Genomic DNA, 15525 nt, shown 5'->3' with positions numbered 1-15525 from the left:
CGAGGCATGAAATAGGATCTTGGCTCATAACCAAAGCTAGAGCAGGCAGGAGTGGGAAGATTCACGGTCATCTGCTGTGTAGTAGGCACAGCGGGGGCACTTTCTGTACGTTACCTTATTTAATTTCACTTCAAGTCGAAGTAAGCTCTATGCCCAACACAGGGCTGGAACCCATGACCCTGAGATCAAGAGTATCTCTCAATGGAGCCAGCCAGGCGCTACAAGCGTATTTACTTTTTTAAAGCAACTGAAGTTAATTGACCTCTGTGAAACTTCCATATTTCAGTGCATAAAGATACTGATCATCCCTTTACACCAGGGAGTGTTTACTGTGAGCCTGAAAAGTTTACGGGTAATAGTTTGAACTATAAATACACTGCAGAACATGGAAGGTAAACACATAAATTAATTTAGGGGCGAATGACGAAGATGTGCAAGTCCCTGACCTGGGTCTTATCCTTGTCCGCTTGAATGGCTGGTGTATGTGATACCTGGGCTCCCTGGAGATGTGTGAGAAAGAATACTATTTCCTAACACAGCTGTCCCCTTTTGGGAGTGAGATCAGCCGCCATTGTGGAGATGAAGGGACAAAATATACAAAGTTACCTTCTCCGAGCAGATTCACAGGAGAAAAGGTCAATTCTAGTAGCTTACTTTGAGTTGGGATTTGAGGTTTATTTTATCACAGGAGCAAATTTGACAGATTATGTATATGATATGGGTAGGCACGGAAATTTGGAAACCACTTATACACCGTTTATATGAGCAGGTGTCTGAGCTGGAAACCACACCATCTTAAGCATGAACCTTTGGAATACCACCTGTTCAGAAGCGGGGACTTCCGCTCTGCCACCCATCCGGGACTTGGGCTCCTTATCTTGTTTTAGGCCTTCAGGAGGAATTAGGCAACGAAGTGGAAAAGAAAAACACACGTCAAGGGCATAGGATCATCCCCGTTGGGCAATAACAACACAAAAGCAATGGATGAACATTCACAGGAAGAGACCCTGAGCGTCGTGAGGATACCTCCGGTTGTTCGGCCTCACCTCTTCTGTGCCTGTGCTTTCTCTGCATTGCACGGTCCAGCTCCACATAATACCTTCGTGGTCCTAAGCCGCCTTGGTTAAATATTTAATTCTACCAGAGTCATAACCAGGGACCGAAATGTCATGCGTAGGTTTTATGAAAGTCATAAAATGCTTCAGAAGGTCCCATTTGCTCGGCTTGGAACCCATTGCATCTGATAAATGAGTCACACACCTGATCATGTGTTTCCTTACAGAACTACGATGGCTGCTGATCAGTATGCACACTTATTATTTAGAGGAAACAGAGATAAGAAGTTTTTGCTGAAGATCTAAAACTCATGTGTAAAAACTATTTTTATAGAGTAGCGTTCTCTTTCCTCCTCCCCTGCCCCATAGCCTCAGAGGGAGGTGAAATTTCCTTTGACAGCTGCTTGTAAATAGTAAGTGTTCAATAAAGGCCCTCTCTTCTTTTCATCTCCCAACTGTTGCCTGCATATTACGTAAGAGTGTCCTTTTCACATCTCCCAGCTCCCATATGTGCAGCTACGTATGCCTTTGTGAGTTTGCGCAAATATAACTTGTAGGTTTTTATTACGACAAAAGAAGGCTTATTTATTTTAGAAATACAGAAACCTAGATTCCTAAGCTTGTGATTTTAAATTTTTCTTAGGGTTTTTTTTTTTTTTTTGGCATTTCTACAGAAATTTAATTTCCAGACAAAAATATTTAATGTTTCAAAAGGAAAAAATGTAGATAATCATAAAGTTATCCGGTATCCAGAGATAATCACTGCTAATGTCCTTTTGACGGCTTTCTCTGTGCATATATGCATAATAGGTATTTATTGAAAATTGATTGTATCGTATATGAGCGAAGCTAACTGCTAAAGCAACCTGCCGTTTTCAATGGGAACAAACAGTACGGGTCTGTTTCCAGCTCACTGTCCTGGCAAGGTCAGTAGGTGATGGTGAAGCGGGCAGGATGAGGTAGGGATGCTCCCTTCCTCTGCATTCCTTTCACGGAGTTTTTCCCCTTCTTGCCTTCAGGATTTTCTCCATTGAGCCAGGGGAAGAGAATGGAGGGAGGGTGAATGGGAGGGTCTTATGGGCCAGGTCTGGAAAATGCTCACATCATATCCGTGCACATTCCACTGGCCAGAACCTAGTCACGTGACCACCTAACTGCAAGGAATGCTGGGAAATGTAGTCTGAGTGGAAAAGGCAAACAGCTTGTTGACCACCTTGCTTATTTCTAACTCAGTTGTATAAGCCAGTTTTTAAAAAAAAAAAAAGTTTAATTTTTAGAGAGAGAGGGCATGAGCAGGGGAGGCGGGAGAGAGAGAGAATCCCAAGCAGACAAGCACCGTCAGCACAGAGCCCGATTCAGGGCTCAAATCCACAAGCCATGAGATCATGACGTGCTCCGAAGTCAGACGTTTAGCCAACTGAGCCACCCAAGGTACTCCTTGTGTAACCCATTTTTGAAACTTTCTTTTATAAACCAAGTTGTTTATTTGCAACATGGGCACCTCTCCATTCTCAGTCCTGTGGGAACCCCTCCCATCTCTTGCCAGATCTCTTCCTGATTGGTCTGTTTTTGTTCTTGTTCCCCTGTAGTCTGATCTTGCACAGCAAACCAAGGTGGTCTTTTAAAAATTCAAGTCAAAGGGCACCTGGGTGGCTTAGCCGGTTGAGCGTCTGGCTCTTACCTTAGGTCATGATCTCATGATCCATGAGTTTGAGCCCCGTGTCAGGCTCTCTGCTGACCGTGCGTAGCCTGCTTACAATTTCCCTCTCTCTCTCGCTCTCTCTCTCTCTCTCTCTCGCTCTCTCTCTCTCTCTGCCCTTCCTGCATGCTCTCTCTCTCCCCCCCCAAAATAAAGAAATAAACTTTAAAAAAAATCAGTTATTAAAAAGTCAGCTGTTGTCACTCCTCTGCTTAAAACTTTCCAGAGATGATTGGAATAATGCTTTTTCTATGGAAGCTGACCTCTCAGGTTTCTGGCCCACTGTACCATTCCCTCCACTCTTGCCTCTCCCTTCAATGCCAGACCTGCTCCCCAAGGCCTTGGGACTTGCTGTCACCTCTGCATGAAAATCCCCACCGCCTGCATCACCCTCTGTCTCCTTTGGGTTCAGCTCAGGTGTCTGCTCTCCAGAGATGCCTTTCCCGACCAGCAGCCTTTAACCTCCTTCCCCTGTTCCTCTACTTAGTTACTTTTTATTTAGCTCCCATCGTGTCGCCAAAGCACTTACCACCATCAGGAATTCTTGCTTGTTTGTGATACATATTTATATTCTGTCTGCCTTCTGGATTGTAGGTTCCTTGAGGCTTGCTCCTGTCTATACCCACAGATAATATGTCTGGCACCTAGTGGGTACTTAGTAAACATTCGTGGAATGAGTGAAGGTGGTGACAGAATCTTACGCATTAAAAAAAAAATTTTTTTAATGTTTTATTTTTGACAGAGAGAGAGAGAGAGAGAGAGAGAGAGAGAGAGAGAGAGCACAAGTGGGGGAGGGGCGGAGAGAGAGGGAGACACAAAATCCGAAGCAGGCTGCAGGCTCCGAGCTGTCAGCACAGAGCCCGACACGGGGCTCAAACTCATGGACCGCGAGATGATGACCTGAGCCGAAGCCAGATGCTCAACCGACTGAGCCACCTAGGCGCCCCATAATCTTACACATTTTTAATGACGGTATTGTAGCTCATCGCTTGGGATTGCCATGCACATCCCTGCTTTTGAGGGACTTCTGCATTTTTTTCCCTGATTAAAAGTGATCTTTCGGTGACTATTCTTTTAGTTCTTTTTTTGGTTCGTTTCATGCACAGATCTGTGCTTATTTTCTTGGGATTGATTCCTAAATGAGCATTTGTTTACAGAAAAGGATGTGTGTACAAAATTTATAAGTGTGTGTTACGTATTACCCTTTGTCCTTCAGACCCCCAATTTGTGTCTCCATGTAGTTGAGAGCCCTTGTAAACAGTGTACTTTCAAGAACACTAGAAAGATGGGTGGGACAGGGTGGGGATAGGGCGGTTTGTCTGTATTGCTGTGTCCTTAGATCTCTGAACAGGCACTTGTGCTTAATGAATAAATCACTTTCCATAAGAAAAAAATTCTAGTTATTCCTTTAGTGAAGTTTATTTTTATTCATTTATTCCTATAAATGTTCCCTGACTTTAAAGTGTATGCTTTTGGAAAGTAGGTCTGCCCAGTGTAAGAACATTCACCCAGTGTTGATATAAACCTAGGGGAACCGGGTGTAAGTTGGGCTTATATCTTAGTCCTTAGAATCCAGACAAGATGCAGTTTTGAGCCCCCTGTCAAGTCGGTGGAAAGTTCGGGACACTGCTCAGGATTTTTGAGAATCCCAGGGGCTGTGGGACAGAGACAGTTTCTCACCAGAATTCTTGTCTTTTGCTCTGTGACTGACTGAATGTTGGTTTCCACCCGAGAGCCAGTTCCTGGTTTATCTTCCCCAGCTCAGTCCAAGTGCAAGCCTACCGCTCTACCTGAGCTGGTGGTGGAGGTTGTCTCTGCCTCGGAGACCAGATGCACTGTCTCCTCCGGCCGACACCCAGCGCTGGCCCTGGAGACTTAGCACTTGGCCTTGACAGTGTCCGCCTTCCGTGGGTTCCAAACGAGGTCTGCTCTCTGCCCAGTGGTGTTGGAGGAGAATTGCTGTTTGTAAGTCTTTGTCGTGGGGGGGGGGGGTGCGCAGGGAACTGGGATGGGGGGGGGGAGGGGAGGCAGGGAGGCAGAAAAAGCGTGCTCCTCTCCAGCTGTTCCCTGTCCTTATTTCTTGTGAGTGGTTTTTCATTCCCTGGCAGGTAAAATCTCAACCCCTTAGCCAAGGATTTGCTTCTTACCCATGATTGTCAGTTGGTGTGCACTCGTGGGCCGTGAACTCTTCCCAGGTGTCCCGTGAACGCTACAGAGGTGCTAACTGAATTTTGATCCATGCGTGCAAAATGCTTCCGCTGTGCTATTCCTCGAGTCGAGCAGGGAGAGATGCCATTGGCATTGGGGGTGCCACATGCCCTGAGAAACCAGAGAGCCTCAGGCTAGATAACCCCCGTGCTGACAAAGAATCCTTGATGGCTGGTCTGTGATGTGAGCCTAAGAGAGGGGGGTCAGGGCAGTCAGTGCCTGCTTGGGGGAACCGAGGGAAGGACACTTGACCCTTGAGGGGCACTTGACGGGGAGGCTTTGGTAAGCACTCGGAGACACTGCTGTGCTGTCGCAAGGTCCCTGGCTTGTCTCTGTCCTCTCGCGAAGCCTGCCAAGCACATGAAACCCAAACTTGAGTGCAGTTCTCGTTTCAGAGGGGATCCTTAAGTACACACACGTTGAGCAACCTGTTTTTTTTTTTTTTTTTAACCGATTGTATCTCTCTGCGGTGTATGTGTGTCTGGGGCAGCCTTGTGTCAGGAGTAGATGGTTGGAGGGATGGTCGGAGGGATGGAGAATCCTGGCTCAAGCACCGTCCCCGTGGCACACACGCATGCCCAGTGTGCCGCTAATCGGCCAGGGCTCCTCATCCTCCTCTCTCCGGGTTTTATTTTACCCTGCCTCCTTGGACGTCGTGTAAGTAAGCTTTTGGATTTTCTTCCCTTCACCCAGGTCATGACTGAGCACATGGATAGATGACTTTCTCTGTTGCCCCTCGCTGCCCGTGTCCCCAGGGGCTCCAGCCCTGGCATTTCCCCTCCTCGCCTTTCCCGGGCATGTGCTTTTGCATCTCTAGCCGTAACCACCAACTGTGGCTCTACGACCACCAACTGCGATCGCTCCCCAGTCTGACCACACCAGACGTCTCTCCCGTTTTCTTTGTTCTCCCCCCACCCGGTTGTTTCATAGACACCTTGGATTCGACTTTTTCCTGCCTTTCAGTTCATGTTGACACTTAGTGACCCAAAGCAAAAACTTGGGAACAGTCCTAGACTTCTGCCTACCCTCCCCCTTTACCCCCCACAAGCCATCTCCTTTCGCCAGAGCGTCTTAGCCCCTAACTACTTCTCCAGCCTGTGCCTTTGGGCTTGGGGGCCATCACAGGGTCCTGCACTGTTGGCCTGGCCGTACCCCCTTAGGAGACCTGGAGCATATTCGTGTCCATATTTCAAGACCTTGTTCAACGGCCAGTGCGACAGGAACTGCTTAGGACATGTTGGGATGAGTGACTATGCCGGTGAAGGAATGAATGAGTGATTTCTGAGATGGGTTGAGTAGACTTCCATTTAGGGTGATGCTTTTGGTTTTTTGTTTTTGTTTTCGTTTTCGTCTTTTATTGGAGCCAAAGGATTATTTTCGCTTGTTCGTACCAACGTTGTGATCCTGTAATTTTGAGGAAATATTGTACAACATGAAATTTCTCTCTGTCTCGGGCCACGCACACAGATGTATAAACTTCCACGGAGGAATTATTGATTAAATTTACGGTACCCTAAAGCACCTGGGCATTTATCTAGGTGATTTCAAATGTGCGTTTATGTTCTTGGTACCACTGGGACATCTTTCACTGGCCCACATCTTTGAGCTGCATGACGTAGTTTGAATTAAACTTAGGCTTAATTAATCCGAATGCTCTAAATTTCTAGGGTCATAGGATTTTAAGTCTGGACTGTTACCTTTTGAACTTCAGCGTAAGGAGGAATCACCTGTGCTTGAGTCGATTGGTGCTGTGTCCCAGTACGGGTCTAAAGAGGAAATCATTACCTTTGGATATTGGGTGAGACAGTGACCCATTGAAAGTCCATTTCTTAAACTTTTTTTAATTTTTTTTCCCTCCAACAGGGCGAGTCACGCATTCTCAGAGTGAAGGTTGTTTCTGGAATTGATCTCGCCAAAAAGGACATCTTTGGGGCCAGGTATGTTTGCTTTGTGTTTGTTTGGTTTTTGGTGTTTTGGGTTTTTTTTTTTTGTAGGCTTCTGACGAGTTCGGCAAGCACTTTCCAGACTCAGGCGTGCATCAGAGTTACCTGGAAGCCTTAAAAGAGCTGGGCCCCACCTCCCGAGTTTCTGATGGAGTAGGTGATGCTGACACAGCCAGTCCAGAGACCGTATTTTGCGCAGGTTCCTAGCCCTCCTTACGGATTGATTTCCTGGGGGAGCTGGATTCTGATGTCTGTTTTTCTCAGTAGAAAAATAAAGTTTGGGAACATGTATTCATTGTAATACATTCCTTTAAAAAAGAAATCCCACTGTATTCATACTAATACATTCCTTTAAAAACATCCCAAATTTAGGGAGACGTGAAGGTGTTGTTTTGTTCCCAGCAGAACTGGGTATTCTTTGGCATGTTACAATCAGAATTGAGAGATTTGCTGATGGGAGTGAATTTGGTGATTTCTGTGCCTTTTCTGGAAGCACCAGCAGCCTGGTCTGTCTGGGTCTTAACTTTTTCATTTTGAGTATTGTGCCTGATGGTCCTGAGTCTTGAAATCAGCTCTTTTGTTCCTTTGCTCTCTGTAGTGTTGGGTGGAGTTATTGGACTAGTAGCAGAATGAGGTTAGAGCCATTCAGACCTGGGATTTGAACCAGATTTGGGGGAACAAAGACCTATGGAACTTCAGACGTAGAGGAGACACTAGAGACGTTCCAGTGCGACTTGTCTGTTCTGTGGTTGACACGACTTTATCCAGAAAGGTTACTGCTTGCCCAGGTCTCACGTGCCTGTAGTGCTGGAACAGGCCCCCTGCCCCCTGCTCTGTTCACGATGGGGACCCTGTGAGGTTGAGCCATGGGGGCTGTGGTGGCTTCTGGGGACAGTTAATTGTGGCCAGACTCCTCGCGTTAGAACATTCATTTCAGGGGCACCTGGGTGGCTCAGTCGGTTAAGCGTCCAACTCTTGGTTTCGGCTCAGGTCACGATCTCATGGTTCGTGAGTTTGAGCCCTGCGTCAGGCGCTGCGGTGACAGTGTGGGGACCGCTTGGGATTCTCTCTGCCTCTCTGCCCCTCCCCGGTGTGCTCTCTTTCTCTCTCTCTCAAATAAACTTAAAAAGAAAAAAAAAGAAATTTATTTAAAAAAAAATTTCATTTCATCCTGTCAGCCCCCCTGCTTGTTGCCCACAGTCACCTTCTGGCCTCAGGACCTCAGTGTGACACTGGTGACTCTTGTAACAAGGCCTCGTTCTGTCCAGCTCACCTCATCTTCCTGCTCGCCCAGCACAAGCCCTTCCCTGCCATTGGTGGGCAAACCTCTTTATTTCCCGTCCTATCTTCATGTCCGTTTTTAGTTTTTCCCATCCCGTGAAGTTAACTACAGTAGCAACTAGAGAAGTTGTTAAAAATACATAACGTTGATGCAAGGATAATATCTGTGAAATCTTTAAAAAAAAATTCTTTTAAGTGTTATTTATTTTTGACAGAGAGGGAGAGAGAGACAGAGCATGAACAGGGGAGGGGCAGAGAGAGAGGGAGACACAGAAGCGGAAGCAGGCTCCAGGCTCCGAGCTGACAGCACGGAGCCCGACGCGGGGCTCGAACTCACAGACCGCGAGATCATCACCTGAGCCGAAGCCGGCACTCAACCGACTGAGCCACCCAGGCGCCCCTCATGAAATCTTTTTCAAAACATCCCCATGCTTCTGTGTGCCTCAGATGACTAATGGAGGGTTAGCTATCTGAGCCGTCACGCCAACCTCGCGCACACGCACTGACACCTGCCCCGTCGCTGGTGGTGTGGGAGGGAAGCACATCTCACCTGCGGGCCCCTTCTCACCTGACCATGGAGTCGCACCGAGTGGTTGCCCTTGTGCCTGTGTGAACGCTCTAATATTTGACTTGTCTGTGTCTTACTAGATTAGAAACTCGCAGGAGACTGAGACCTCTCACTTTGATTGCTGACCCTCTAGAACCCCAAGAACAAGACTGGGCAAATTGCCTTTTAACTGAAAGACTTGCACGCTGACCAGTAAACTGCGCTCTTACGTCAACAATGTCTGCTGCTCTCACTCTTTCCCATACATGTTATATAGTTTGGAAGGGGAAGAGGTTGGGTTTGGAAACTGTCAGCGACGTTCATTTTGATTGTTTCTGTTTTGTTTTTACCAAAGCCCTGCGTAAAAAAAAAATGAAATGGATTCAGATTGCATTTCTCAGCCTGTTAAGAAGATCTGAGGTTAGAAATTGGTAGTACGATGAGGCTTTAAATCTTAGAAGAGCCATACGCACCCGAGCCTTGAATTTTTACCTTTTATACGAAAAGAGGTGGCATCGTTTCTTTGCAGCGGGGTAAAAGGAATTACGGGGAATACCTCAAGATGTGCATTGGAAAGATAGGCACAGATCTAGTGCTGATAACTCCTCTCCTTGCATGGTTTGATCTGCAATTGCCTGTGGAATAAAGTCCCAGGCTCCTGTTAAGGTGTAGGATTCAAGTCCTTTTGGGACGGCTCATGCCAACCTGTCTGGTCCGGTTTGCCCCTTACTTCGGCCCCACCCCTGTCTGTCCAGATTTATCAGATTTGACTGCTCTTTCTGATGGCAGGTTAATACTCTTCCTGACGAATGACAAAAGTTGAGCCACTGGATGAGCCATTGGACTAGATGACTGTTTGGGTCTCTCTAAAACCTGAAATCGATTGGCTGAATACTTCTTAAAAGCAGATTGCGAGAACTGCCCATTGTATTTGATAGCGGCTGACCAAGCTCTTAGAATTGTTAAGTGAATGCCGTAAGGTAATTTGATTTAGAAGAGATGCACTTTGCTAAGTAAGATCTTAAGGTTTTGTTTTGTTTTTTTTTTTTAAACTTAGAATATTTATAAGTTTCAAACTGTATTCTTCAGGTAAGCTTGTATCTCAGGATCTCTAACTTTTTGTCATAGGCTTAAGTAGTACCTGAATAGGGTCATTTTAATACAAGTTTTAGGTCTACCTTCCCCCTTTTCCTCCTTGATTGTGATCAGTCTTCGTTCGAGGTTACTTAGAATCATCTAAAACCGTAAAGTGGATCCTTAAAATTGAGCTATGCTGGCTAAGACAAACTCACTGTAGAATTTCCTACGGAAGATTTCAAGACTCTCGTTTCTGTATTTTGTGCATGGAACTCTTAGCGTCAAGTTATACCTGTGGAGGTTGCGGTCATTTTTTTCTTTTGACTCAAAACGTAGAACACACACGAACCCAAGGGCATTGGAAAGATGCGGCAAAAAATCCTTGTCTGCTAGTGACTGAGACTGATGGGGACTTACTGCCACGGTGTGATAGCTCTGTGACGCCACCTCGCCTCAGTTGTCTATATTTAAGTTGTTAACATTTGGCTACATGGGCCCCATCAATTTGTTTTAATCGAAGCATTCAAAAGTGAATTCTAGACATCATGACATCCAGCCCCTAAATACATCAGCCTGCATCTCGAAGAAAGCAGCGTATTCCTTTATAGCCACAATGCAATTTTCACAAAATTACCAATAATTGCCTAAAGGACTCTTGTCACCTTTTCTATTCCCTGAATCCCCCCAGCTGTCCCTACAATGCCTTTTACAACTGGGCCGTTTGAGAGCAGAATTCAACGGAGAACTGTGCGTTGCGTTCAGTTGTTAGGTCTCTTAAAATCCGGTTCCTATAGTATCCTTTTCCCCTTTTCCGTTTTTAAATGAACCTGAAATCGTCAGTCGGTTGTCTCGTCACATTTGATTGTTTCTTGTTGTAGCATTTAGTGTCCTTCTCCTGGGTTTCCTGTATATGAGCAGTTGCGTGGAAAGGCTTGATCAAATTCGGTGTCCACACTGGGGGCCGCAATGGGATGTTGTCTGCTGAGGAGGAACACAGCGTCTGGTTATCCTATAACCAGTGGTGCTAAAGTAAAAAGGAACCCGGGTTTAATGTGGGGCCAGTCTGTTTCGTCCACTGTCACTACTTTTTCTTTGACTGGCAAGAAATGGGTGAGCGATGTTTTGGCTTATACACTGTATACATGTAAATTTTAGCTATTAATTCACCTTCTCCAAAAAATTAGGATTTTTTTTTTTTTTAAACCTTGTACAAAATAAGTTTCATTTTACTCAGTGGGGAGACCCTGAGGCTCCAGGTACCTTGAGAGCCCCCTCGATATACTGGAAGGACTTCTAGAACATCATTAGGCCAGAACTGGCCAACTGTTGGTCCCTGTGGACTAGACTGAACTCACACATGTGCTTATGAAGGGTCCAGGGAACACTAAAGGCGAGTAAAAATCCCGAGCCAGCATTTGGGAGGTTTCGTATCAAAAATCCAGATTCCCAAGGTTTCTGGAAAATCTCGGCAGTCTAGACAACACGAGGTGGCACAGCTGGAGCCATCTGCTGGATACACTCTTAAATGGGGCCGTGACCTCTCGGCCCCCCAAGGAGCCCACATCTGTCGTATTCTGTGCAGCTGGCCGCCTCCACTAGCATAACGAGGGCCCTTGAGGGACGGGCCCGTGTTTGGTTTTGACCCCCGCGCTGCTGGTCTGGAGCACGTAAAGCTGGTTGTCCCCCCACCCTTCCCCCGTGGCACACGCACCTCCTTAGGTGGGTACAGGGCACCTGACGCTCTGCGGAGACCGCGTCTGTGATGCGCGGGTGCAGAGGAAATGCGCCTCGTCCCCGGGCCTGTTTGAACAGCCTTAGCTCTCTGGGGCACCTCTGAGAATCACAGCGTCGACACTAACGGCCTCTGGGCTGAAAAGTATTTGCCTTAAAACCCCTGCACCTAAGAGCTCACACGGTTACTCTTGTGAGAGCCGCAGAGAATGTCCCGCCCGAACACCCCAGAACCCTGATGGGACTTGCCGGGATCTCCCCCTCCCCCTCCCCCTCCCCCACAAAAAACCTCCTCTTGCCCTGTGACAAGGACACAGCTCTTCGTGCATCCGGGTTTACCTCCTGGTCTCCCGAGCGCACGGATATACGCGACGTCCCTATGAAGTATGTCAGGGGTGGCCCGCACGCCATTCGGGCCACGCGGTTTCCCAGAGGGAAACGTCAGAAGTGGCAAATGGGTCGGCGTGCAGGGCCGGCCTGTTTGTGTTCTGCGTTAGGCCCTAAGGCTTGCTCTGCCGCAGCCAGTGTCATAATATTATTTAGAATGATCTCGAATCACCGAAAAGGCCGTGCTGTGCAGGGAACGTCTTCGATAATTTAAAACGATATCTGTATAAACTGGTCTTTGTGCCACCCCAGTTCTGGTAAACGGAGGAGCGAACCCGACGGGCCACACTTACGTACCATTCTCTGATGTGTTCGTGTGGATCTCTCATTCAGCATTTCCTGCTTTGTCTTCACTCTTTTTTTTTTTTTTTTTTAATTTATCAATTTATTTCGAGAAAGAGCGCGAGCAGGGGAGAGGCAGAAAGAGAGAGAATCTCAAGCAGGCTCCTGGCTGTCAGTGCAGAGCCTGACGCCAGGCTCGAACTCACGAACTGCAAGATCATGACCTGAGTGGGAATTGAGTCAGATGCTTAACCAGCTGAGCCACCCAGACGGCCCTGCCTTCACTCCTGACGCACGAATATGTTAGTCCCGTCAAAGGAGACTTTGCTCTGCCCAAAGGTCCGACAGAGTGCGAGGGAAAGTTGCAGGACACCTTGCCCTCATTGCTGTCGGAGTCCAGACTGATGCTGTCTGGTCACTGAGTCTGTAGAAGGCAGAAAATTGGATGTGTTTCAGGAAGACGAGGGGCACGCAGCACAGAGTAGAGGCTTGATCAATTTTATTCATCTGGTCAGAGTGGAGCCTGAGAAAACTGAATGATTAAAGCTGCTGAAGAGCCATGGGCAGTGTTTCAATCAACCGATGTAATCGCAGGGGGCGCCTCCGGGGATTGGTGAAGTGATGTCTGCCGATGTGGGTGTGTTGGGGGGGGCTGCCCCTTCCTCGCTCCTCCTCCCAGCAGCCCACCCCTCCTTACTCCTTCCGCTTCGCATGTCTTCTGCCCTCACCCGGTTCCTTCACCCTTGCTTTATCCCAAGGCATTCTAGATTGGTCTCACCGTTTTCCTTTTTGGGGGGAGGTAGGAGAGACTGTAAGAAGCTAAAGTATAAGGAAGGCAATGTGCCAACGTGAGTCAGAAACGAAAGCAGTCCTGAATATGTAAAACAGTGAAGAAAATGCGTATTTTTCAAGAGTTGAACTTAACAACCAGGCCTTCGGAAAACAGAAGGTACCGTGTGAGGGGAGGTCCAGCGTTGGGATGGCCGAGGGTCTCCGCTACCATTGCCTCAGCAAACGAGCGGGAGAGGTTCCTCTGTCAGTCAGTGGTTCCCATGTTCTAGGCAGCGAAGGCGGCTGGCCAACCCGTTCTCGGTGGCTGGGCCTCAGAGAGGCCTGAGAACAGTGGTCTCCACGCCCACTCTGCATCTTCGTTGACAAAAATGCTGTTACTGAAGGTGAAAATACTCTGGTGTAATACCTAAGAGTTATGCTTTAAACAATGGATGCATCTCTCTGGAATCCCCAAGTGTTAGATTTCTCAGATCCAAATCTCCTGTGTTGTAATACTTCATCTTCTAAGAAACATTGTCTTAGATTTCATAAAATTGTTTCTCCTTATTATAGAAACATTTGTGGGGGGGGGGGACCTGGAAGGTAAGATTTTTAAGATGGGGGACACATGTGACCTGGCAGGTTCTTACATGGGAAGTAGAGCCTTCTCTAAGTACTGTAGGTGGTTATCTAAATTGGGGGCTGGCACCCTTTTTCTGCAAAGGGCCAGATAGAAAAGAGCTTAGGCTCAGTAGGACTTTCTGTCCCTGAGATAGCACAGAGTATAGGATAGGCGTGGCTGTCTGCCAGTGGCCCACGGGCCCCAGTTTGCCAACCCCTGAGAGCATAAGCTATTGATTCTCTACAATATATATATATATTTAGAACTGGGAGTGCCAGTGTTATTTGGTCACGATTTTCAGATTAAACTGTTACATAGAGCTGCTGGTTAGTCAGTGACAGACAGGAATTGAGCCAGTATTGACTTCTTGGGCGTGGAGGAGTGGGGTTTCTAGATATAGCAGGAGTTTTTGTTTTTGTTTTTGTTTTTCTCCTCTCTTCAAGGGGAAGCATGCGTACAATATAGCTTATGGAACTTTTTAGAGAGACACTGTGGATTTTGAAATCTACAAGTGACTACAATTGTAAAAATGTTTTTTTTTGTTCTAGAGAAAATGATTCTTACTGCTTTGTATATACATACGTGAATAATGAAGTTGAGTTTATATCAAGCAAATATGCAGTCACATAATTTCAATTAGCGTATTGCAATAAAAATATTGCCTCTTCTTCCCCGGAATATTCTTTAGACTTAGGACCTTAGTGCAAGTAATGTTTAATAAGGAATCTGCAGTGCGTAACTCCTGAGTAAATTATTAAAAGAACTGGCATTTCTACTGTATATTATCAACACAAGTGATATAAACTATGCCTTGCCCCTTAATGAGCGTGTCCCAGCATTCCTTCTGGCGTGCGGACAGGAACAGGTAGCGAATGTTTCAAGGGTGGTTTGCATTTCTTCCCTTCCTTGTTCGAGGTACACTGTTGTGCTTCCCTTTTGAAGGACTGATTATTGTTTCAAGCCTGTTATTTTTAGATGCTTGAAATTAAGCATTCATGGTCAGAAAATAGAGAAGCATTTGGAAGAAATGCTACATTTCAAGTTTGGAGGCAACTGGTTGGGAAATCAAAATGGGGTGAATCTTAACACTTGATCACAGTTTCTTCTTTCTTCCTTTTTTTTTTTTTTTTTTTTTTTTTTTTTTTTGCTAGCGAGAAAATGGTAGTGTTGGGTGTGTATATTCTCCATCTCTGACTTGTGGACTCTTGGGAGTTCACTGTGAACAGCGGTTTCAATTTTGTTGAAGTGATTTTAAATTGTATCTAGACAGTCGAGACCGTAAAAAAGAGCAATTTACAAATTCCTTTCTTCCAGAATGGATTCCTGGCTCCTCGTAGCATGATTTTATTTTGTTATTTAGTAGAGTCAAACCATCTTGTCCTAGAAATCAGATTTGAGTGACTGGTGAGACCGTGTAAGTCCGGACCTTTTGTTTGCCCTGACGCTGCTTCTCGGCCTGGAATGTCAAAGTATTATATTTGAAATTGTTCTTTGTCTGGAATGATCTGTCTTAGCTGGTGGCTCCACCGATTCCCTAAACGTCGGAGCTAGGGAGCTGGGATGTGTCCCTGGTTCTCCTGCCTCCCCGCAGTCCCCAGCCTGGTCTCAGTGGTTGGGTAGGGGACTTCCCCAGTGGTGTTCACATCTGCCCGCTTCCTCCCATCCCCCCTCACGTGCGCAGAATTCATTCTGCTCCTTGCAGAACCCTTCCGCGATCAGTCATTGCTGTGGATTAAGGTCCCAGCTGCTTAACCTTGACAGAAGCACTCTCTGTGTGCCTCTCCAGCGCATCTCTTGGCCTTGACCTTCCCAAGCAGCCGTGCTGAGTCCTGTAGTTGCCCTCAGAGGCCACACTCCTCCTCCTCTGTGCCTTTGCTGGTGCCCAGAACGACCACCTTCTCCCTCTTTTGCACAGCTGATTT

At 46.7% G+C, this 15525-nt stretch overlaps 1 protein-coding gene across 1 annotated transcript in view; it reads left to right on the top strand.

Annotated features, from left to right (window-relative positions):
- Positions 1–15525, top strand: part of NEDD4L (NEDD4 like E3 ubiquitin protein ligase) — a 342953-nt gene that overhangs the window by 101851 nt on the left and 225577 nt on the right. The window contains exon 2 of the mRNA XM_047086375.1: positions 6826–6899. Coding sequence (XP_046942331.1) covers positions 6826–6899 — 74 coding nt within the window. The remainder of the gene's footprint in view (positions 1–6825; positions 6900–15525) is intronic.

This window comes from Lynx rufus, unplaced genomic scaffold, assembly GCF_022079265.1.
Source record: "Lynx rufus isolate CCGP_SWC_20201006 ecotype Redwood Valley unplaced genomic scaffold, mLynRuf1.p SCAF_20, whole genome shotgun sequence".
NCBI classification, from domain to species: Eukaryota; Metazoa; Chordata; class Mammalia; order Carnivora; family Felidae; genus Lynx; species Lynx rufus.
The sequence above is the reverse complement of the archived record's forward strand: the minus strand, read 5'-3'. Positions and strand labels throughout refer to the sequence as shown.